This window comes from Myodes glareolus, chromosome 5 (assembly GCF_982192425.1).
Source record: "Myodes glareolus chromosome 5, mMyoGla1.1, whole genome shotgun sequence".
Taxonomy (NCBI): Eukaryota; Metazoa; Chordata; class Mammalia; order Rodentia; family Cricetidae; genus Myodes; species Myodes glareolus.
The window spans coordinates 56,245,144-56,268,130 of NC_142030.1; the positions used below are offsets into that span (position 1 = coordinate 56,245,144).

At 45.3% G+C, this 22,987-nt stretch overlaps 1 protein-coding gene across 4 annotated transcripts in view; it reads left to right on the top strand.

Moving 5' to 3' along the window:
• Positions 1-22,987, top strand: part of Pbx1 (PBX homeobox 1) — a 308,716-nt gene that overhangs the window by 216,168 nt on the left and 69,561 nt on the right. For all 4 annotated transcript variants that reach the window (XM_048421022.3, XM_048421019.3, XM_048421024.3 and 1 more), the window contains exons 3-5: positions 8,126-8,370; positions 14,124-14,314; positions 21,606-21,741. In XM_048421022.3, the coding sequence (XP_048276979.1) occupies positions 8,126-8,370; positions 14,124-14,314; positions 21,606-21,741 (572 nt within the window). The remainder of the gene's footprint in view (positions 1-8,125; positions 8,371-14,123; positions 14,315-21,605; positions 21,742-22,987) is intronic.

Genomic DNA, 22,987 nt, shown 5'->3' on the forward strand with positions numbered 1-22,987 from the left:
ATGTATTAACAGGTATGAGCATCAAAGGGACCCTCCTTGTACCAAACACTGGATTATGCTTTTATAAGCAATAATAATAGGCCAGAGTGGCACTATATGCCTTTAATCTGAGCACTGGGAAGGCAGAGGTGAGTGTATAGACCTCATGGTCTATATAGTGATTTCTAGGACAGCTAGGACTAGGTAGAGAGAATATGTCTCAAAAACAAAAAGTATAATAATAAATAATATAAAAAATAAAATAATAGCAATAATAGCAACCTTATTTTGTCCATTATAAGAACTGTGGCAAATTACCATTGTCACCACTGAAACTGAAACTAAGAGAGAACAAGCCACACAGTGAGGATCTGAAATCTGGCTTAGCATGGAGATAGCCCACTCCTATCTCACTCCACCTTCCTATGCCATGTTTCAGAACTGAGTGAAGAGAACCCCAGTAGTGTTGTTGGGGGGGAGCGGTGCAGGGAGCTAATCACGCTCTGACAAGAACTGGGCAAAATCCTGGGCACCTTATCAAGACTTCAAACTGCAAAACATTTTCAGCCTAAGGCAAGAAAGAATTAAGAACCCCCCTCCTGCTTTCCACATGACTTTGTGGAGGAGATGCCACTGTCGAGCGAAGCCTTCCTCACCACGGAGTGCACAACATCCTCCTGCCAGTGACTCCACGTGAGAAGTGGCTTCTTGCATCATGAGCTCCCATGTGCGGTCCAGGCCTTGCGCGCTCTACCCTGGCCCTCTAGCGTGCCTCAGCCCCTTTCCTCAGATCTCTGAGTACATGGATCCAAGGGCCGAGGCAGCATGAAGTCATGCCCCAACCCTCAGCTTCTGTAGCTTTCCTTTAAGCAAAGGGGTTTCCTGAGCAGCGGTACAAGCTTCAGCTATTAAGATCTATAAGTCCCTCACTCAGGCAGCCGGCACCCATCCAGAATTGCAAGCGCCTGTTGCCCAGTGCATTAGCTTTCTCACTGCCAGCTGGCCCGGGGAGACTCAGTGTGCCAAGCAGGGAATGTGTGAATGGGATCCATGCCCGCACATCCCCCGAGAAGTAGAAAGTCCTCTGACCAGAAGGGCTGAAAGCTAACCCAGAGAAAAGACAAGAAAAACTCGGTGCATCTCTATAGAAAACCCCTAGACATAAACACCCAAAATAGTAAAAGTATCCCAAGAGTGTCCTGTGTTTTGTTAGCATCCTCCTGCGTTAAAACCTCACCCAAACCTCCACATGCAGTGGCTCTTGGCCAAGTGTGAAGAAGTGAGTGCATTTTCAGCTCCTGGCACAGCCATGGCACCATAGTAAACACTCCATAAATACACATGTCCTGAAACATTTGAAGCTCTCGGTATCTTGTTGCTGGAGGGAAGACTACAAGCCCTCTTCTGGTCATAAATGCTGTTTTTATACCTGCTTAACAAGCCAAGAAAAATGTCGGGAGAATTAAAAGATACCTTCACACCAAATGCCCCAGAGACGGTGGCAGTTTAGGAGACTGACTCAGACCAAGGCCACTGTGATTCTAAGAGGACAGTGGGTACTAGGGTAACTGCCAGGTTTACAGATTCCGTACACCGGGGCCTCTCTGAAGGGGTCACTATAGGCCAGCTGCGGAAGATTCCCCACTTGGTGCTCTAAGGTCTGAGTGGGCTCTCTGGGGTCCATCCATCAACCGCTGTCTGGCAGCTGCCTGTAATGCCGGATTGCGAAACTGGGGAAATCAAATGGTTAATCATTCCCATTTACTTGATAGACGACTCTTTAAAATAATTCCCCAAGACAGCTTTTCCATCAAACACAGAGAAGAGGCTTGCGAACCGGGAGTGAAGAGCACCCGCACATACAACCCCGAGCTCCAGGGTAGCAAGTAATGGAGGATGTGGGGCCTGACATGGTTTGAAAGAATCAGTTTATAGCAAAGTTATTTCCCAGCTGGAAAAACATCTAGTAGTTTGTGGATGATGACTCTGCCTCTGGGAAGTGACAGAAGCTGGAAGGACAGGGGGTCTCCAGATCTAAAAGCAGTTGGTGTGGAAGTAGGTCCACAGATATGTAAATTATGGACTTCTAGAAACCAGAGTCCATGTCTGCGGCATCTTGGGAGTTGCAGTACCCAGCTCATCTTTAATACCTGGTTAGTGATTTGGCTCACTAAACATTCCACAGTGTCCTTTCGTTGTGACTTTGCACTTGGGGTCTCTTTGCTGTCAGGCCCTACTTTCAGGTCTCATGAGAACCCTTCACAGGTACTGGTCCTGTGCCTGGTTCTCCCTTGCACCGAGAACCTTTGCCACGAACAACATGGGCCTAGAACAGACATACCAAGTTAAGTCTACAGAGCTCAGTCTTAATGTCACTATAGTGTTGCTTCTGTAGGGTTGTCAGGCAGATCTGACTTTCTTGAAATGAGTGTGGAAGCGACGACTGAGAGAAAGTCTTCTGTCTCCAGTGCAGCGTAGACCTGGAAGGTAGGCATATGCGGGGACCTGACTGACTGGCCCAGAAGGGAGGTGAGATACAGATGCCTGGATGCCACAGTCCTACATCCTTCTTGGCTCCCATGCACAAGAGCTTCAGCGACACCTGAATAGATGCACCCTGTGAGATCCATGAGTTCGTGCTGGGTCGTCAAACCACCAACGCCTTCCAAGAACTCAGAATCTTGCTTGCAAGGTGGCAGGAGTCCTGGCTGTGCCCTGCTTGTTCGGGTTTTAGCAAAGTGGCTTTACCTTTATAATCTTTGAGGGTGCAAGCTGTACTTGGGTTTTATAGCCTCCGATGATGTAATCCAGTGTGTGGAAGCTGTATCTGGCTCCCAAGGGCTGAACGTTTTTCGTTTCTAAAAGTACAAGGGCACCCTAACCCTGGTTCCACAGGCCTCAAAGTCTCCCCTCGCTGGGGAATGGCAGTCTGGCTTAGAAAAGGCAGTGCCATTGGGGACTGTAAAACCCTGGGGTTTCAAGGAAGCTCTCTTGAGCCTTCCCTAAGCCATGTCTCTATCCATTATCTCTTTTCTCGCTCAATTGAGCGACTTTCAAGTTTCACCCCATGCTCTAAAACAATGCCCTCTGTAAATATGTCTTACTCTCTTTCCTGCCTACCTTTGGGAGCTCGAATCCAAGCAGATCCATTCCCCCAGCTCTATTGGAGATGTTGGTGGAACCCGCCTATGTACAAATCCTTGGTGGGAAGAGAGTGCCCTCTAGTGGCGACCAACTGGGAGTGGCTCTGGACCAGCATTGCTCAGCCAAGGACAAAACAGTCCTTAGCAGGGCCCTCCCACCAGTTCTCTAACTGTGCCTTTGGGTTTGGTTTGCTTTTCTCCTTGTGTGAAGAAAATAAATAAAGATTGAACAGCGGGAGGCCAGTTGTGTGAGCAGCTCCTCACCAGGCTGTGATAGTCTCCCTATCTCTGGAGTTTTAACACAGGATTAACCCGAGGGCAAGTGATGGCAGCAATGTGAATGTGACTTCAGGTGTTTTCTAAAGGCCATGACAACCTCTCTAGAAATCACTTACCTGTCTTGACTGGTCTCTATCTTGATTGGAATGGGAGGAGGGAGTATATGGGTAGAAAGCTCCTTTAAGAATTATTACCTAACAGGGTTAACTATCGTGATGCGATGTGCAGCCAGTGGGGCTGTTCGAACTCTGTGTTGCCAGCATCCTCGGGCATCAGAGCCCTTTAAAGCTTGTTTCGAGGAATGCTGTGGGGAGGGAGAGGGAAAGGAAGAGGAGGGGGTGCAGGGCACCCATCAGGGAGGCGGGAACCTGATCATATGTGATGGCTGCTGGATTAGGTAACAGCTCGGCTGGCTGAAATTGGATCTTGGAGGACGAGTATTAACATCTCTGGTGTCCCAGTGAAAGGTTCATTTGAGTCTTGCATGGTGCTCGAAAGATAAAAAGGAGCTTTTAAATAATCATTTTGTCTCCAACTCACCAGAGCACTGACTTCCAGCCGTAAATAGGAAGCATCACTTCAGTTAGCCATATCAGCTGTTTCATTCATTTATTTAATGCTGGTGGGATTTTTTTTTTAAACTGACTAGCTGAACGGTTTCCGGGTCAGTGAAACTCAATACCTGTTTTTATAGTGGTATCTTGAAATCTTGTTCTCGGAAGAAGTTTGAGCCTGCAAGATTTCTTCCTGGTCTTCTCCAAATGTGCAAATGCAGCCCAAGGCCTTCCGAATCAGAACCTCCTGGGTAGTAGAGCACAGCAAAATGTCCTTCTATTTGCATTTAGTTCTTGCACATATCCCAACATTGTCTATTTTCATGATTAGAGTATAATTTAGAAGGTGTAATGTGTGGGGATCCATCTGGGCTTTTTCTTCTGCATCTTTTCATTCTTTTATTTTCAAATTTCTGATGGAACCTATTTATATATTTCTAGCAAACCCAAATTTCTTTTGAAAGAGTATTTGTTGAAAGCATTTATGATGTAAAAATTAAGCACGTTTATCGTTGCCTATCCCACTCCCTCCCTAGGAAATCTTCATTCCCCAGGCAGGAACCAGAGCACCCCAGTGCATTGACTGCCTGAAACCTCCACTCTGGATGGGCATTAACACTCTTGGATTCTGTATCTCCTGCAACAGCCTTGGGGAGTTCCTTATCTTATTTAAAATATTTAAAATTTCAAGGACAAGCAAGGTATTCATTAGTTTTTGAAGAGGAGCTTGGCTGTTTTAAAGCACTGAGTCAAGGGCATGACTACAACCCAAAAAATAGTCTCAAGGAATATCAGGCATATGGGACCCAATAGTGCCGACCTCCTCATGATCACCTACCTGCTCTGTGTTCTGTGGGTGCCTGTCTTTCACAACTGTTTTTTTCTTGAGGGTGAGTTGGGAGTTTAGGAGGCCATCCTTGGCACCTACTCTGTTAGAGGAGGGGAATACCAGACATTGCTTTGGGCAGGATGAGCTTGGGAGGGGAGGTGCTGACTGTTCGATAATGGAGTTTTTTGTTTTTTTTGTTTTTTTTTGGCCATGCTGTTGATGATGCTGTTGATGGTGCTGTTGTTGATGATGCTGCTGTTGTTGATGATGCTGTTGCTGATAGTATTGTTGTTGATGATACTGTTGTTGATGAGAGCAGACCTGTCTTCTCTTAGGGATGGGTCATGTTCTAAAGGCATAGACTGTAGAGTCACCTGGAGAATGCCTGCAGGCTTATTAGCACCTGGTCAAATGTTATCAACCTTAGCAAGGTGGGAAAGTTTTTAGCCCTGGGAGTTTGCTTTGACCTCTTCTGAAGGGAATGTATTTGACATTAGAGTCAGAAGACTAGATTTAGAGCTGGGTATAGTGAGATGTAGTTGTAACTCCAGCACACAATGGAAGCCAAATAGGGGCCTTGTGAACTTGAGACCGGTCATAGACCTATAGTAAGCTCTATGTTGAATGAATGAAACAGTGAATGAAAGTGGATTGGAATATTGCTTTAGGGCGCTAGAGAAGTGACTCACTGGTTAAGAGCATGAACCACTGTTTTGGAGGACCTGGGCTTAGTTCCCAGCACCCCGTCAGAGCTCACAGCTCTCTGTAACTACAGTTGTAGAAGATCTGACACCATTACACAGACATATATACAGTCAAAACACCAATACACATAAAAACAATAATAAATTATGTTTCTTAAAAACTGTTACCTTAGAACAAAATTTGAAATATCAGTCTAAAATAATGTACTTGTATTTAGTAGCTCAGAGGTAATTTCTTTTTTGAAATTTGCGAATGGCTCATAAATATAGTTTTGATTAAAATTCTTCATGCCACGAAGCACACCTATAGACCCTACAAGTGACGCCTTCATACCCTCATTGAATGCGGGCGATGGAGGGGGAGGGGGACGTCTGGACTTTGAGACCCCATGGAGAAGGTTAGATTCTCCTCAGTGTGTTCGGGGACCCGCCATGTTGAGTTCTTCAGAGGACTTTGGAGATCTGAGTGAAATGTTCACCACACAGAAGAACATGGCTGTGTTGTCAGTAGTCACCCCAAGGGACAGTTTCGATCGAAACTTTTGAGCCTACGAGAATGAGTTTTCAGTGAAGGGGATCCTCTACAACCATGTCACCTTCTGTCAGCCCCACTGACAGCAACCTGGTTTGTGCGTGGGAAGAAGACTTGCGGTGCAGAAGGGAAAGACTCGTGGTGGCACAAATGCTGCGGTGTGCGCGTTTAGGTTTCTCTTCTCCTCTCCGTCTCTCCGCCCTTTCTCCTTCCCTTTCTACTTCATCGAGAAGTGCCTTTTAGAATCTCTGCCGTTACCCGTGACCGCCCTCCTACTGCCCGGCATTGGATGAAATCCATGCTGTAGTTTTTCTCCTGAAACAGAAATTAGGATTTCCTTCAGAATGAATTCACCAGGATGGTACCTCTTGGAAGCCAGGAGCATGCGGGCACAGCCAGTAGGGATGTGGGGCATTTCCCGCGAGGGGGTGGCTTCATCTCTGCATCTCCTTATGTTGAGCTTATTCCTACCTTCCCTAACACAGCCCTTGGAGTGAGGAGGATGGCCTAGGAGACTGGAAGTTCTTGGTACCCCCAAACAGCTCTTGACTCTCAGGGTCCTTGTCTGTCCATTGGGACGCCACCTCCATCCCTAAGGAGGCCTGAGTAGTGGCCCTCTTCTCGTCTTCTAAGTCCTTTCTTCCTTTTCTACTTCTCCCAGAATTCTCTTCGGCTTTTCTTCAACATTGAAAACGGTCTTCCTGTTGTCTCTCCACAAAGGCTTGGCGGCTGATGCCACAACTGGATTTAGTTGAGTGGTTTGTTTATTTGAAGGCAGATTATGTACAAGAGGGACAGAAGCATCTCTTATAAGCCGCTCGGCTGGATCACTTCATCTGTTTCAGTCTAAGTCACCCCATCCACAAAGTTGTGTTGTTTCCATAAAAAGCAGCAGGAGTTAGATCTGAAACTCGGTTCTACCAAAACCCTGGGGTTTCTGAATCCATGAAAACATCTCGTAACAAGGACCACACCCTGGCTTTGCACAGGACAGAGGCTCGCCACCCAGAACAGATGGATCTCAGTTTTAAAATGAGCATGTCCCTATGCCAGGGTTAATCTGTCTTCCCGGTTTTCTAGACTACTCTGTATTCTTCCAGCTAGTCCACAGAAAAGGTCTCAAGATTTAATTGCATGAACTAGATTTACCCTGCTGAAGTTATTCTGGAAATGAAAATATAGGTTAATTTGATATTACAAAGAAAGTCACAGAGTAAAAGCCACAAACAGAAATCTAAAGAAAGAAATGAAGAAATATTTTTTATTGTTCAAAACCTTGCAGTTTGAAGATGAAAATAAAAAATCCTATTCTGTTATAATTAATGTTTGTAGTCTAATACTGATTGTGACACAACACATATAATGGGAATTTTGACTGTTTTGTAGAGTTCAGTTTAGCGCTACTCAGTCGATTTGCATGATTGTGTGACCTGTCACTATCGTCCGTCTCTCTTGGGAGAGGGTAGAGACAAGGCCTCATGTAGCCCTACTAGCTTGTGACACACAGATACAAAATCTCTCTCTCTTTCTCTCTCTCTCTCTCTCTCTCTCTCTCTCTCTCTCTCTCTCTCTCTCTCCCTCTCTCAAATGATGACCACTGATCTTCCCGGTTCCTGAAATTATAGCTACGACAACAGTACTGGACTTTCAGCAACTCTTTATCTTCCCCAAGTAAAGCTCCACGCAGGACACACTGTCTCCCCGTGCCCCTGCTCCTACCATTCTCCACGCAGGACACACTGTCTCCCCGTGCCTCTGCTCCTACCATTCTCCACGCAGGACACATTGTCTCCCCGTGCCTCTGCTCCTTCCATTCTCCATGCACCATGACACTGTCTCCCCATGCCTCCCTCCTCCCACCAGTCTCCTATTCTAGAGACTTTGTCTACGTAGAGTTTCTTTGGAGCAACGTAAGGGTCTCCTTCCACATTTTTACCCTCTCAGTTCTTGTCCTGCCCTTCCTCCTTTCTCCACATGCCCCATGGCAGGTAACCTGGAAGCCAGTGTAGCGGAGGAACACATCAGGGTTCGTGTTTTGCGCTTGTTAAATGTCTCCCTTGAGCTGCTGTTAATACTTTTTTTTCCCCTTTTGTCTTTCTCTGTAGTTTTGAGTATTCGGGGAGCCCAAGAAGAAGAGCCCACAGATCCCCAGCTGATGCGACTGGACAACATGCTGCTAGCAGAGGGGGTGGCAGGGCCCGAGAAAGGAGGAGGTTCTGCAGCAGCGGCGGCGGCGGCAGCAGCTTCGGGGGGCGCAGGTTCAGACAACTCAGTGGAGCATTCCGATTACAGAGCCAAACTGTCACAGATCAGACAAATCTACCACACGGAGCTGGAGAAATATGAGCAGGTAACCACACCCCCGCAGACTGGGCCTCACGCTGGTCCTTGGGTGAGGAAGGGGAGAACAAACTGCCACTTCCAGCTTGCAAACCTGCCTTGGTCAGTCCTTTCCCAGAGGGCAGGGCTTATGGCCCTTGAGTCTTGAATCCCCTCTAGACCCTGGTCTCAGCTAGGTAAGGCCCAAGCCTTACATTGGGCAAGACACTAAACAACATGACATTGTAGATGATGGCCTTAAGAAATATGCATGATCAATGAGAGGAATACCCTGTGCCTGGAACTCCAGACCACTTGAGGGATGTGGAAATGTGCCCAGAGGGACTCCCTGGTCCCCCAGTGCATGGGTCATTATCGGAGTTACAACCTGATTGCAGCATGTGCTAGCTTCCTTTGGCCTCAGGGACATCATTGTTTTGATGCCCCGAGAATCCCATGATTCTCCATGCCCGAGAAAGGGACACTGTACCTGACCTTTCTATGCTCGGATCAGCTGAGTCAAATGTGCTCTTACCTGCATCCTGTATCCTGAAGGAGGAGCAGGCATTTAATAGAGGACTATAGATTTGTGATAGGTCGTTGACATCCTCTGATAGAAAGAATATGATGGCTTTAAGACACAAAGCACTGTCCAGAGATGCAGTACCCTGATGGTGACAGAGCTACCCCCGGTTAGGGAAAGTCCCTCCTGTCCCCTATACATTTGGACCGCTATTTCAGTGCTATTTTTTCCAGCCATCGTGATCAATAGTGCTCTATCAGAAGTCCTTTAACACTTCCCTCCATTTATTTAGCTAACAAACACATTTGTTGTCACCATTGGATTCTATCTGAAACCCAGGATCTATAGGATGTCTTTTCCATGGAGTAGATTTTCTTTTGCTATTTTTATGAGCCCAAAAAGGAAAAAAAAAAAAAGCACTCTACTTACGACCGCCTAGGTAGATGGCAAATGCAAACTTAATAGAAAATTTAAATTTTAAAGTAGAAATGGACATTTTAAAATTTAAAGTGGAGAAAGTTTCATTAGTGCACTCCTGCCCACCCTTGAAGTGGAGGATACCCACCAAGTCCACTCTTTCATGCAGGGCGAACTGCTCTGCCTCCTTCAGTGAAGCAGAGTGAAATTCGGCCATCAGACAGGTGTAACTGAGGCTGAAGGAAGGGAAAGAAAACCCAGCATGTTAAGAACTGCGAGTCATTACCCTGTACCTCCTTGGAAGAGAACACATGTTCTTGACACACTGTTGGCTCATGGAGACTTTTCTCGTGTCCCAAGAGAGTCTGAAATAAGCTGTTCTGCCTAATCATGATGCTTTTCCCCACATGGACCCTCCTGAATCTGGACTCTGCCCCAACTTAGTGGGATAACTTTAGAAGATGCATGTGTAGTCTTTTCTTACAAAGGTCTCTGGATGGCCTCTTTTGGTTTGTCTCATTTGTGCAATTCTTACTTCACCTTCCCCAGGATGCCTGGTCTCGGCCTAGAAACCCGCCTAGACCTGACATCTAGGTTAACTCATGCCAAATAAGCAAGGCAAGAAAGGAGCTTAGAATGTAGCTTCCTCTAATCACACAACTGCAACGTGTATTAGACTTGGAGGTGTTGAAAGATGGCTTTATTGTTTCTTTGGAATGCAGACAGCACAGAATTGATTTCTCCATTGAAACTCCCTTGTCCTTCTCCCATCCTTGTCCAAAGTGGGTGACCACTTGGGCAGCAGTAGTCCCTTCTAATAACATACTCACTTGCAAGACATCAGGGCCACTGTAATTGCCCTTGCTCTTCCTTGCCACTTTGTTGCTGGATGCATAGGACCACTTGATGCAGGCAAGGAAGGTAAACTGTAAGGGGTTAAACATGTGTCTGAGGTCACACATCCAGTAAGGAACAGAGGTTGCCCCACACTCCTGTTTTGACGCGTCGGCCAAGGGCCCTTATTAAAAAAAGACCCAACTTCATTAGGAAAAAGGAAGTATAGACATCAGTCAACATTGAATGGCAAGCATGTTCTGTTGCCTTCCTGGGCTGGACTACTGGCACCAGGCTAGTGATAGAAATGTTCCCTCTAGAAACTTCTCATGGCTTCCTATCTATTCTAAATCATTAGAGATGTTAGAAGTGAAGAACTTCGGGAAAGCCCCACGAGTGCACAACAAATTATGCAAATGTAGCAGTGGTCGACTTGTCTTGTATATTTATTAAATTTAGGAAGTAAGGCATCATGTCTCCTTATTTATGTGGGCAGTTTCTGGGTGAGAAGTGAATTCTGCTTAGCACATTCTGGATGCTTAATAATTTATTAAAATTAGTTTGTTAATTATAATAAATGGCTGCTTGCAAGGCAATGGCGCCGTTAACCTTTCAGCTGGTATGTTTGAGAGATCCATCTTCTTCATTTTTCTGAAACAGTTCCTCATGGGGGCTTTGTTAAAAGTAGGGAACCTCAGTCAGGTAAAATGTCACCCTACATGTTCGTAGTTGTTACTGTTAATTTTGCTGTCTTTCTTTTGTTCTTTGTATATTGATAATAGATAACCACACACGATAACTAACTACCACCTCTTCCCTCACCCTTAGCCCTCCAAATAAACCCAACAGGCAGGTTGCTATTTTATCCCGAGGTTATTAAATAAGGAAGCTTCTAGAAACTTTCATCATTATTAAATGACAATGATAGAACACAGATCATGGTGGTGGCTAAGGTAGGTAAAAGCTGACATATTCAAACAGATTAGAAAAAAAATGGTATCAGAAAAACCAAAATTTATTCCAAGGTCTGTTTATAGAAATGGCCCTCTTGTTGCTTTGGGGAATTCTTCAGCTTTTGTAAACAATGTCACTGGAGTGTAACTCTCCAATGCTGAACTGGGGTTCACAGCTAAGGGGGCTCTTGGATTCCTCTTACCTTTGTGAGTGAGACTAGTCCACATTCAGCTGGAAGGAGACAGGAAGGAGATGGATTGAATAGCATGCAGGATGTCAGCCAAAATCTAGACCTTGTGAGGTTCCCTGCGTGAACTCCAGAGACCCTTGGGCAACCTCCTTGGGACACTTCTTTGTAGAAATTCCCCTACCCCACAAGGTGGCTTGAACCTTCATCGTAGTTCTCTGTTATAGTTCACAGCAGAGACGGCTGGACCCTGAGGATTCTATTTTGTCTTATTCTCAAATATGTACCTTACTACTACACTGTGAGCACTTGACCTAACAGAAACAGTCCAGCTTCTGATATTGTCATGGTGGGGAATTGAGGGGTCGTTTTAGACAGTTCAGGTCCTAGACGAATCTGGACCATTCGGTCCTGTCCATCAAAGACAAGCTCAGAAACCCTGAGCCTCAGTTGTGTGTTCTCCCAGATGTTTAGCAGCTGCTTCGCTTCACCTTAGCAGTGGGTAGAAGGGCTCCACTGTCTGCTCATTGCGGAGCTTGAAAGGCCCTGAAATAAAATGCCCCAACTAAACACCAGATATTGTGAGGATTTTGATTCGCAGTAATGAAACACATTATTATTAGCGAAGCGCTGCGGCTTCCCAGCTGAGGGCTGGTATGTTTGACAAAACCTCCTAGCCTGCAGCTCCTCCTCCCTGCAAGTCCCCTAGAGGTGAGGATGCTGCAGCACAGAGGATTGTTTCCTCAGAAGAATGACTGTGGGCTTGTTAAGAGCCTAGCCCTCTACTCTCTGTCGTGGGGGCCTTGGAAGTCCTGGGAGCTCACTGCCAGGTTTTAATTCCCTCTCTTTGTGGTATAGTTGCAGAGTCTGTGTTTGTTTTGGGAATAAGACTGTAACAGATCCATGTCTTGATAACACTTTTCTGAACGGAGAATGCTGCATAGACCCATCTGTGGCCTTTCCTTCAGCACAATCCTGCAGCATAGAGAGGGGGACATTTATTATCACATTTATTTCACCAAAGAAGACATGAAGCCCGCAGAAGTTTGCTCTATCAGGATAAGATGGTGGGTTGCTAAGGCGCCTCTATATTTATTTACTTTATTTTATGTGTAAATGTTTTCCCTGGATGTTTGGAAGTTCACCACCTGTACACAGTGCCCAAGGAGGCCAGGGAAATGTATCAGATCCCCTGGAACAGGAACTACAGATGGTTGGGAGCTGCCATGAGGGTGCTGAAAACTAAACTTAGGTCCTTTACAAGCAGCAAGTGTTCTCAACTGCTGAGTGATTTCTCCAGCCCCTAAGTTGCCTGTGTTTTAAAGCCATAATGAAGACACAGATTTGTTGGCCTATGTATGCATTGCACACACAGTAACTCTGCAGATCTCTATGGCATTTTCTTAGGTAGGCGATTACCATCCTAGCTGACATTATAGAGCTTCTCCAAATGCCACTACTAAGTCTAGCTGGCAGGGACCCAGGCAGCCTGTCACGCAGCCCATTTCCTGCTCCATACAAATGTTCTCCTCTACATCTAGGTCTCTATGAACAAGAACGTGGGTACCATTTAATGTGTTAGAGGGTTGAAGAATAATTAAATCTCTCAGAGAAGATTTGTATAAATAATCAAAGGAGCAAGGTTGAAAGCAGGCCTCCCACTGTGTTTGCTTCCCTCTGCCCATGTCCCTTTGGTCATCCAAACTCAAAGAATGCTTCAGTAAATAGCCCATGAGTGTGGGCTCCTGTTATTGCTGCTCCATTATTGACACTTAGGAAGAACTTTGTGGTAGAAAAGCACAGCAATGCAATGTTGTTGATACCGAGCATGTTTCTGCTCTTCATATTAAACTCAGAGTCCTTTGAGTCCTAAACTTGAAGTTCTCAAAGCACCATCTTGCTCTTTTCATGACAAATCTAATACAGTTTTATAGCATTGCTGTGAGTTAATCGGTGAATAGATATTTTATTGAGTGTTCAACTAATGAAGCTAGACTATGGATGTTAAGTATTAATAACCGAAAGAGTGGGTAGCGGTTCCCGAAGAGTGAGTTCAGCTTCTCCATTCCCGGGCCCATAAATGATAGGAAGCATTTGGGTCACACCTCGGTCCTTCCAGGCCTCCCGTGTGCCTTTGGAAAGTCCCTTCATTCCTCTGGAGCACAGTTGTCCCAACTGGAAAATACAGACGTGGAGAAGTTAGGTTTCCACTTCAACTTCCACGGCTGACTGATAGTCTATTCCTCCAGAGGTGGTTGCTAGACCCTGTAACTCACATTGGGTGCTCTGTTTATAAGGTTGCTGGGGACCGATTGCCCGTGTGTAGACCAGGCACAGGAGGGCTTCTTTAGATAAAACTCAAGGCCAGCTAATGAGAGATCTCTGAGAAGAGTCATCAGCGCTTCCTATTTTGTGATTTCAACTCTTGGCTGTTTATGTATCCCCAAATTGAATATTTGGAAGCCCTACCATATCAGGGATAATGAACAAGACAGAGAAATCTCATGATGTATTCGACCCCAAGTCTCTCGACTCTTAACATAGGGCCAAAAGGCAGGGGTGGATGTTAAGTATCTCCCCTCTAACTGTCATAAAATTCAGAAAAAAATGATTTTAAAATGATTCAGAATTTTATTTTCCCTTAAGAAGTCGAAGCCAGGGCCAAAATGTAGACAAGAGCCACAGAGAAGAAAAGGAATTTCCAGACAACTATTTATTCTAGCTATCAGATTTGATAAAATGCCACCAAATCTCCTACTTTTCTTCACTTGTCCAAGTCTCTAGAAAATCGCCCCAACTGCACGGTGTGGACTCTGTTTGCTAAGCCGAGAATTTCAGCTCACCCCACGTTCCCTTTGTTGCCACGTAGGCATGCAATGAATTCACCACCCACGTGATGAACCTCCTTCGAGAGCAAAGCCGGACCAGGCCCATCTCCCCGAAGGAGATCGAGAGGATGGTCAGCATCATCCACCGCAAGTTCAGCTCTATCCAGATGCAGCTCAAGCAGAGCACGTGCGAGGCCGTCATGATCCTGCGCTCCCGGTTTCTGGATGCCAGGTGAGTCTCTGAGTTATCTTGAAAGGTCATCAAGGTCTTTAAAGATCCTGGTGCAGCAGGGTCAGGGTTCATGAGATGGCCCTCTCTGAAACTCCAATTCTGCTACACTGAATGCTGACCAAACACTAGCCTGAATGCAGTTCTAGGGTCTGAGGTACCCAGGCTGGAGACCGCTGGTTTCCTATAGCACTGGAAAATAATTCATGATTGCAGGAGATAATGTTTATTGCTACATATATCCCTCTCTGGGTGAGGAGCACTGGTAACAATGAGAGGCCAGGCAGGGTTTTGTTGTTGTTACATAGCACTGTGTCCCTGTGTTACAGGGACATGTCATAGCCACGTGTTTATTGTCACAATACTGGCAGAGCATCGTGACACTTTCTCCAAGAGGACTGGTTCTAAGTGTTTGAAATCTGGGCTCTTTCCCTCACTGTATAGACAGTGTACTTCATTGAATTCAAGAAACATTTCTTAGCAGATTACCACAGACACTATACTATGGGCTGCAAGTTCCCAGTTGGTCACCACATGCTTTCCTGAGCATAGAGAAGCAGGAAGGTGACTGGATAGGAACTCGGTTAATATGATATTTCCTCTCTGGCTTTGGTGATGCTCATGACTTTACTTATGAACTCAAAATAGAATGGATGGCCCTTTAAAAAAAAAAAAGCATGAGAACTAGAAACAGACTAAGAACCAGTTCTTAATTATCCTGTTCTGTAGCCCAGTGGATTTATTTGAGCCCTTGGCTTCTCTTCTCAAGCCTCAGAGATGGTGATAACCAGATTTTACCTTTATCCAGAAGAAGGATTTTGACAACTGATCTACCAAATGCTTCTTACAGTGCAAGTATGCCTTATAATCCACAGTTCCCCTTGAGTTAGTCATCTGTTGTGACTATACAATTCCTGAAATCATCCTTACTGTAAGACTCCTGTTATTGAGTGTTGGTATGTGATGGTCAGCCTGCCATTTCTTGATGTGTATAGTTTTGTTCCTTTTAATTCAGACTGAAGGATTCATGGCTATGCCAGGATTGCTTTCCTCTCTGAGAGCATGCATTATTCAGCTCTCTCACCTGCCTTTTCTCTCTCTCTCTGCAGTGGTAGGGTCTCTCGTGGTCTCTGTCCCTATTTAAAAGTCCCTAGCATTTTCTCCTGCCTCCCCCTTCTCACTGTGTTTCTGGATTGCATTAGAAACAAAATGAGAATGCTAGTCTGCAGGATACACCTCTAGGTTAATAGGATCCTGTAGTCAAGGGAACCTAAAAGGGGGGTGAGGCAGAAGAGATGGCTTCTCAATTAAGATCACGAACTCCCCCAGCGAAGACCTGAGTTCAGTTCCCAGTGAGTCCATCAGGAGCGGCTTATAACTAACTGCCTGTAACTTAAACTGCAGGGGAACCAAAGCCCTCTGACTTCTACGGGCTTGCAGGCACTATAGTCACATACACAACCTCCAATATATACATGTAATCAAAATTAAAATTAAATCTTAAAAGATAAAGTTTTCCTGTCAGGGTGTAGGGATAGAATAGTAGGCAAAATCAACCCCCCTAGCAGAACCCATTTTCTCTTTTGCCCAGTGGCCTGCTGCCAGCCTGCTTTCTTTAAGGCAGCCATTCTGCACAATGTAAGTGACTGGTGGCTTCTGCCTTGGTCTTTCCTCTGTGCTGCAGCCGCCGCCGCCACCACGCTGCATGTGTTCCCTGCATCCCCATGGTAACTACCTTAGTTAAAATGCTGGAGTTGCTATTTACGTTGGCAGATCCTGGGGCGGGTGAGGGGAGAAAGAGAAGAAGAAAATAAACTTTGGGTCTAGACTGGTTTTTGTTTGTTTGGTTGGTTGGATTCTTGTTTGTTTGTTTTTGTTTTTGAAAAAACAAACTGGAGAAATGAGCAAAACAGAACCATCGTCTATATGGGCTTCTCTTTGCATCCATTCCATTGTGTCTAGTTGAAGGTCAAAGTCTAAAAGGATGCAGAACTAGCTGTGCTTCGTACACATTTCCTTGCCTAGATTCTTGATTTGGAACCAGAAGGGTAGTCGCTCTAAGGCAGGGTCTCTTTCTTACTTGAGTAAGAACCCTTCAGATCGTCATTTCCGCCCCCAATAAAATGGAAGCGGTCGCCCTATGGTCACTGGTGGTCTCATCTCTTGCTATGACTGTATTTGTTGGCAAAACATCACCCCAATTCCTGCCCAGGGTGAAGCAAATGGCTTTCCCAGCTCTCAAATAAATGCTTAAACAAACTGGAGGTTAGGGAACTTACCTAATCTCCTACCAGTCATTGTAGGAGCGAGCTAAGCCAACCCCTGTGAGAGAGAAATTCAGCGCTCAGTGACTGAAAACTCACTGTGGGTTTTCACCTGGCCCCCATCCTATACCCCCAAACTGTTCATCGGACGGGCAGGGCCTCATCAAATAAGATTTCATGGACGACAAATGGAATACAAAGAGGACTTGATTCAGTAATGGGATTAGCCTTTGTGTTTAATAGGTGTGTAGAAATGACTGTTACTCTCCTTTATGGTGGGACGTGCCTCGGATTAGCTTTTAGTGACTGTATAGCACATTACCACACTTGCAGCAGCTTAAAACCACACACTTCCATCACCTCGCAGTTCCTACTCGCCTACAGTTCGAGTATAGCTCGGTTGGGTCCCTCAAGCTCCCACCAAGGTATCTACAGAGGCTGTGGCGACATTTGAAGTTCAGGTGCAATAAACCCTGTTCCCTGTGGGATTTAGAGAGCTTTGGTTTGCAGAGGCTGTCCCTCTCCAGAAGCATTTCACAATCAGACTGTCTCCTTTCTTCCTCGAGGCCTGCAAGACAAACTCTGTTTGTTAAAGCTTTAGCCTAGTCACAAGGTGAGACCCCCCATTGTGATCACCATCCCAGTCACTTGAAGAAGGTATCGCACACGCCAGGGGCAAGGGCATTAGAACCCCTCTCAGCTGAGCTCTTGGTCCAGATATCTTAGCTCAGGTGGGAGCCTTTCTTCTTAGCTTGCATTGATGTAAGGATGTCAGCAAAGTTGAACCTAAAATTCTGTTTATCCATTTATCATCTCACCATGTGTACCTCATACTATGGTCTGCCCATCTTGGTTTATTCAGTATTACACATTGTGTTTCTCTTAAAGAGAATAAAGGGGGAGAAATTTAAACATCTAGTGGTTTTTAAAGCAAAAATTTTAAAGTTTTTTTTTTCTATAATACTTGGTTAAAGTTTGTAATAGTAACACAGGTGCTTAGAAATGTACTCCCGCACTGTGCCCTGAATTACCAAAAACAGGTTCAAAGCAAAGGAAAAGACATCAATAAAGTACAGGCAGACTGACCCTATATGCAGAGTTGTTTATGCATATATTTAGACTCCTGGTATTCGCCAGATGGTGTTTTAGCAACTAGAACAGCAAATATAATGTATAAATGTGTCTTGCCTTCTCATAGCTCATGATCTCATGGGTACACCCTTGCAGATCAGCATAGGACTGCATGTCAGACCTCAGAACATCCACCTACCAACTCTTGTCACAAGGGAAAAGGTCCAGGAAACTGAAGACATCTTGCATTTCAGAAGACAAGGATGCTTGTGAGGTAGATGGAGTGACCGGAACAACACAGAGCATCCCCCTTCAACTTCAGCAGCTTTCCCTACCCAAGAGCTCGCTATGTGGTAGACACAAGGTTTCAGATAGGAATGAGCTGTGGCTACTGCCATTGAGGAGCTTGCTTTGTAGTTGCAGACATGTGTAAGCCGTGGCAAACACTGTGTGAGAGAAACGTACCAGGGTGTCTAAAAAGGTAGAGGAACCGACCTGCAAGCCACCGGGTCTTTGATTAGTGAGGACATACGTGATGTTGCTGAACAAAATGGTGTAGCAGTGTGTAGAGTGTTGGGGAAAGTGAGAGCTGATGAGCAGGTGAACCACTGAAAACCTTAGCTGCACCAGGGAGCTCTGGAATCCCTTCCTTTATGGAGCAAAGTTGTTTAGGGAAGGGTTAGGAGAAAGTGTTGTACAAACTCGGTAATTACACTGGATTCAAGTTCTGGCTACAGGGTAAGTGACCCCTGTGATCATGGACAAGTGACTCATCGTCCCCCCAACTCAGTTTTTGTATTTATAAAATGGGAATGATTCTGCACGTGAGAATGTGTAAGGTAATATGAAAAATAAATATCGTATCTGGCACATAACACTCATTTTGTAATTTCAGTATAGTGCTCATAGCAATTGCTAGGCCACTCATTATGTATGTTTATATTTAACAAATTTAAATATTATTATCTTTAATATATGAATAAGTATAATTTATATAATGATGTGATATATGTATATGTAACATTAGTATATATTATCCATTTTATAGCTTAGTAACATCAGTAGAGAGAGTATTGGTTTAGGAAGGTTGCTATGGTGATTCTGCTGAGGATGTGCTAAACTGGAAGACTCTGATGTGAACTACTGCTGACCTCTCTGGCCCTCAGACGGGGCCAATACAACCAGAGGAGGAAATACAGTCCACACCTTGTGGCGCAGTGACAGTAATCTGGTCTTGTTTGAAGGTAGACATGGCCGTCTTACAGAGTAAAAGCAAACAGTGGGCTTTGTGGCCATCCAGTGTTTCTGTAGTCTCCTAAATCCTCCTCTCTTCCATGATGGTTGTTTGAGAGTGACTTTTGGCAACATCACTCTTAAGGCACACGACGAGTTTCTGGCCATTTGACTCTGAGTTAAGATATAAAATCAGGATGCCAAATATTTTTGTAGCGCTACTAGGCACTTATCAGCTACATGGTGGCCTCAGGTCACTATGGCTACTGTATTGGATAACACAAACAGAACATTCCCTCATCGCAAAAACCCCACTTGACACCATTAGTCAGCAGTGCTGTGATGCGCACTGGCTCATCTAAATCATTCAAAAATAGCAGTGACATCAGGAATGGAACAAAGGGATAGACGTGGGAGATCAGCGCTGTCGGGACCTGCTGCGGGGCCATGACCAGATGAGGGTGAGCATGCAGCAGGAGGGAGTCTGTGCTTCACGTTATCATGGTTCTTCTAGAAAAAAAAAAGGCTCCCATGGACCACAATCAGGCAGGAACTTGTCTTTAAAATGTAATAGTCAATAAGCATCCACATTTTCTTACATTAAAAGCCAAGATCCTGGTGGAGAGAGATGGTCCAATAATTAAAAGTACGTGCTGCTCCTCCGTAGGATCCAGGTTGGGTCCCAGTACCACTTGTAGACTTAGAACTGGCTGTAACTGGCTGTAACAGGAGGTCTGATACCCTCTTCTGGCAGTATATGTACATAGACTTGTGCAGGCAAACTGCACTATACCCCCACCCACCCCACACACAATCCTCAGCGATCACTGCTTCTGACTGGATGGAGATCTCAAATGTTAGCCCACGAGCCAGTCCCACGAAAGCAAGGAAAGCTGTTGTCTCTCCACTCTCAGCCTTACCTTCAGACACGAGCTATTTTCACTATGTTGCCTGAAGCACTAAAAAAAATCGAGATCACAGGATTTCTGAGACAGATTAAGACAGCTCCTGAGAGAAGTGATAAGCCAGTCCATCCGAGCAGACAAGACCACCAAGGGATGGTCGCATGTTGCGATGACACCCGGAGAGCCAGCAACAGCTGTCTGCACCATCCCCGCACCACAAGCCCATTCCTGAGAGGTTTCCTTTGAGCTCAGTTGGAAGAGTCCCAAAAACTACACTGTAATGCTAATTACAAATAATGGGATGAAGGATTGGGGGTTCTTCCAGCCTCAGAAGCATTCCTGGTCCAGATAGCCAGGCCTAAAACAACAATCTGTAAGAAAGACAGAGAGAGGGTTTTGGAAGGCAAACCAAGAGAAGGCACATTAACCACTTCTTCCACGTATACCTCCTTTATCTTTGGGCTGTTCCATCCAGTCTGTCCAGTTTCTGATGCTGGATGACCCAGAAACTCGGCGTGATTTGGGAGAGTGACTTGGGCTTGGCATCATCTGGACAGATGTGGTTGATACCTGTGGGCAGATGGTGTTCATCCGGTGAAATCAGGGACGTGATTGTGTTAATTAATCCAAGAGGGACCCTGAAAATACAATAGCTGAGTCTCCAGGCTAGCGAGGCCACCAGTGCTTTCTGTTGGCTAAATTTGGACGACCGTGCCCTGGTGTAACCAGATCCGTTCTGGAATTCTTTCCTTAAGGAACAGCTTTGATAAAGGCAAGGCAGGTAAATGTGCTAATAGAGGGAATTTAAAGATGAAGGCTTTACCCACTTCAAAGAGGGAAAACCGGGTCTACAGAGAGCCCAGAGTCCTCCAAGAGACTATCTAACTACCCACAGGCCTTAGCAGTAAGAAAGCAATAATGTGATTCTCCCTTGAAAGTTGTTCAATTAGTTCTTTTTTTTTTTAAGGCAGAAAAGTGCTTTTATGAAAAGAAAATTGGTCTTCTGCCTTTTGGCAACCTGTGTATGAGGAAGAATTCTGTGAGCTTTTGTTTTGCCATTTAGCAGCTGTTCCTGCTGAAGAAATGCCATCTCTCTCTGTTTGAGGGAGGTCAGATAGTCAGGGGGTTGACCCCAGCCAGCTTCTTGCCCTCTTCCCCAGATGGCTATTTAAACTGTTGGATGCATTTGCATGGGGACAGACTGGAGAGAAAATGACAGCTTATTTTTAACCTGGGGCTACAAAGCCTCGGTGTCGCTGCCAGGAGGCAACGTGTATAGACCAAAGAGCCTGGGTCTGATGCCAGGCAGACCCGAACTATCTCCATAGCATGCCTGCTGCATGAATTAGAACATGCTACTTCATCTTTGAATAGGAATAACCCCATCTACCTTGCAGGTGGGGTGAACGACTTGAGTTCGTTCGTTCCTGCGAAGGAAAGGCCTAGAGTACAACCCCTGAGTCTGGAGTTTGTCTGGTGCCAGATGTCCCACTGAGTTCTCCCTTTTTATGGTCCTCGTATGCTACCCAGGAGCTCTTTCCATTCAGTTGCAGAAGCTGATGCTTAGGGAGGACCTCCACAGACAGTCAGGTGATGTCTAGCTGGTCTAGGACTCAAACCCAAGTTGGCCCGAATGTACAGATGTGCCTGCTTCTCTTCTTCGGTGTGTGTGAAACATAGATAAATCGTGATTAGTGGTTTGAGCATCCAGCCCCCTTTTGCAAATTTCCTTGCACTCACCCTTTGCCCAAAGATGTACCGATCCTGCTCTGTTCCTCTAACAGCCTTCTTTCTCCTCTCTCTCCCTTTCTCCTGATGAAGGCGGAAGAGACGGAATTTCAACAAGCAGGCCACAGAAATTCTGAACGAATATTTCTATTCCCATCTCAGCAACCCTTACCCCAGTGAGGAAGCCAAAGAGGAGTTAGCCAAGAAGTGTGGCATCACAGTCTCCCAGGTGAGGAAACCCTCGAAGAGCCAGCCTGTAGTCTGGCCTGATGGAGCCTCGTGGCAGGGTCTTGGAGGTTTTTATTGGACGTTCAGGTTTTGTACAATCCACCCCTGAAAGCCTTCAAAGGACAAGGTAAGTTCTTAATGCTTGTGAGGCAGTTTCCAGTTAAGTCAAGAAGTCCAAAACAAAACCAACCAGAGGAAGAGAAAAATTAGAAAACAGTACAAAAAGAAGAACAGGCTCCCTCTGGATGGGTGTCTTAGGGTTCCTATTTCTGTGAAGAGACATAATGACCACAGCAACTCTTATTAAAGAAAGCATTTAATTGGGGTGGCTTACAGTTTCAGAGGTTTAGTCCATTGTCTTAATAGTGGGAAGCAAGGCAGCGTGCAGACAGACATAATGCTGGAGAGGCAGTTGAGAGGCTACATCTGGATCTGCAGGCAACACTAAGTGTACTGTCTACCACACTGAGCACAGAGTAAGCAAAGGAGAACTCAAAGCCGACCCCCACAGTGACACCTTCCTCCTACAAGGCCACACCTACTCCAACAAAGCCATTCCTCCTCATACTGCCTCTGCCGTTGGGGGCTATTTTCTTTCAAACCACAGGATGGATTACATTTATTTATAGAGTACCTGCACCTTCTTTACTGTTTCTTCCAACTTAGGCAATTCCTTCTCATTTTCCTCCCAACCCAGGAACTTTAATAAGAGTCAGTGAATGGAACTATTTGAATGAAAGAATTGTAAAGCCTTTCTTAGGATGTTCTGACTCTACAGCTAACAACCAATTGGGAGAAGGAATTTAGCACGCCACTCTGATGATATTGGAATGGTTTCACGAAATGTCACTGAGTGCCCCCTTCTTCCAACATGCATTAACTGTAACAGATGCCTACTGACTTGGAAAGATTTGTGATGCAAAAATTATGTAGACGTAGAATCTCTAACATTAATGTGAAAAGAAAAGCAAGCAATATTATTATTGGACCTTTGCCACAGAATAAAAAATGTATAAGAAAAATAGTATACTCTCCTAGATTTGAGAAGTAGACTTCTTACAATAGTGGACAGTCCCTTGGAAACATCTGCGTGGGTAAGACAGAATGAATATAGACCTTTTAACCCAGGCCTTTGGTGTGGCTTCTCTGACCTTGCTGAAGGTCATTTCCAGTTTTAGCAAATAAGGAAAGTAGGAACCAGGTATTGAAACTCAAGTAGTCTAACCTAATGTTTTTCTAGGGATGTT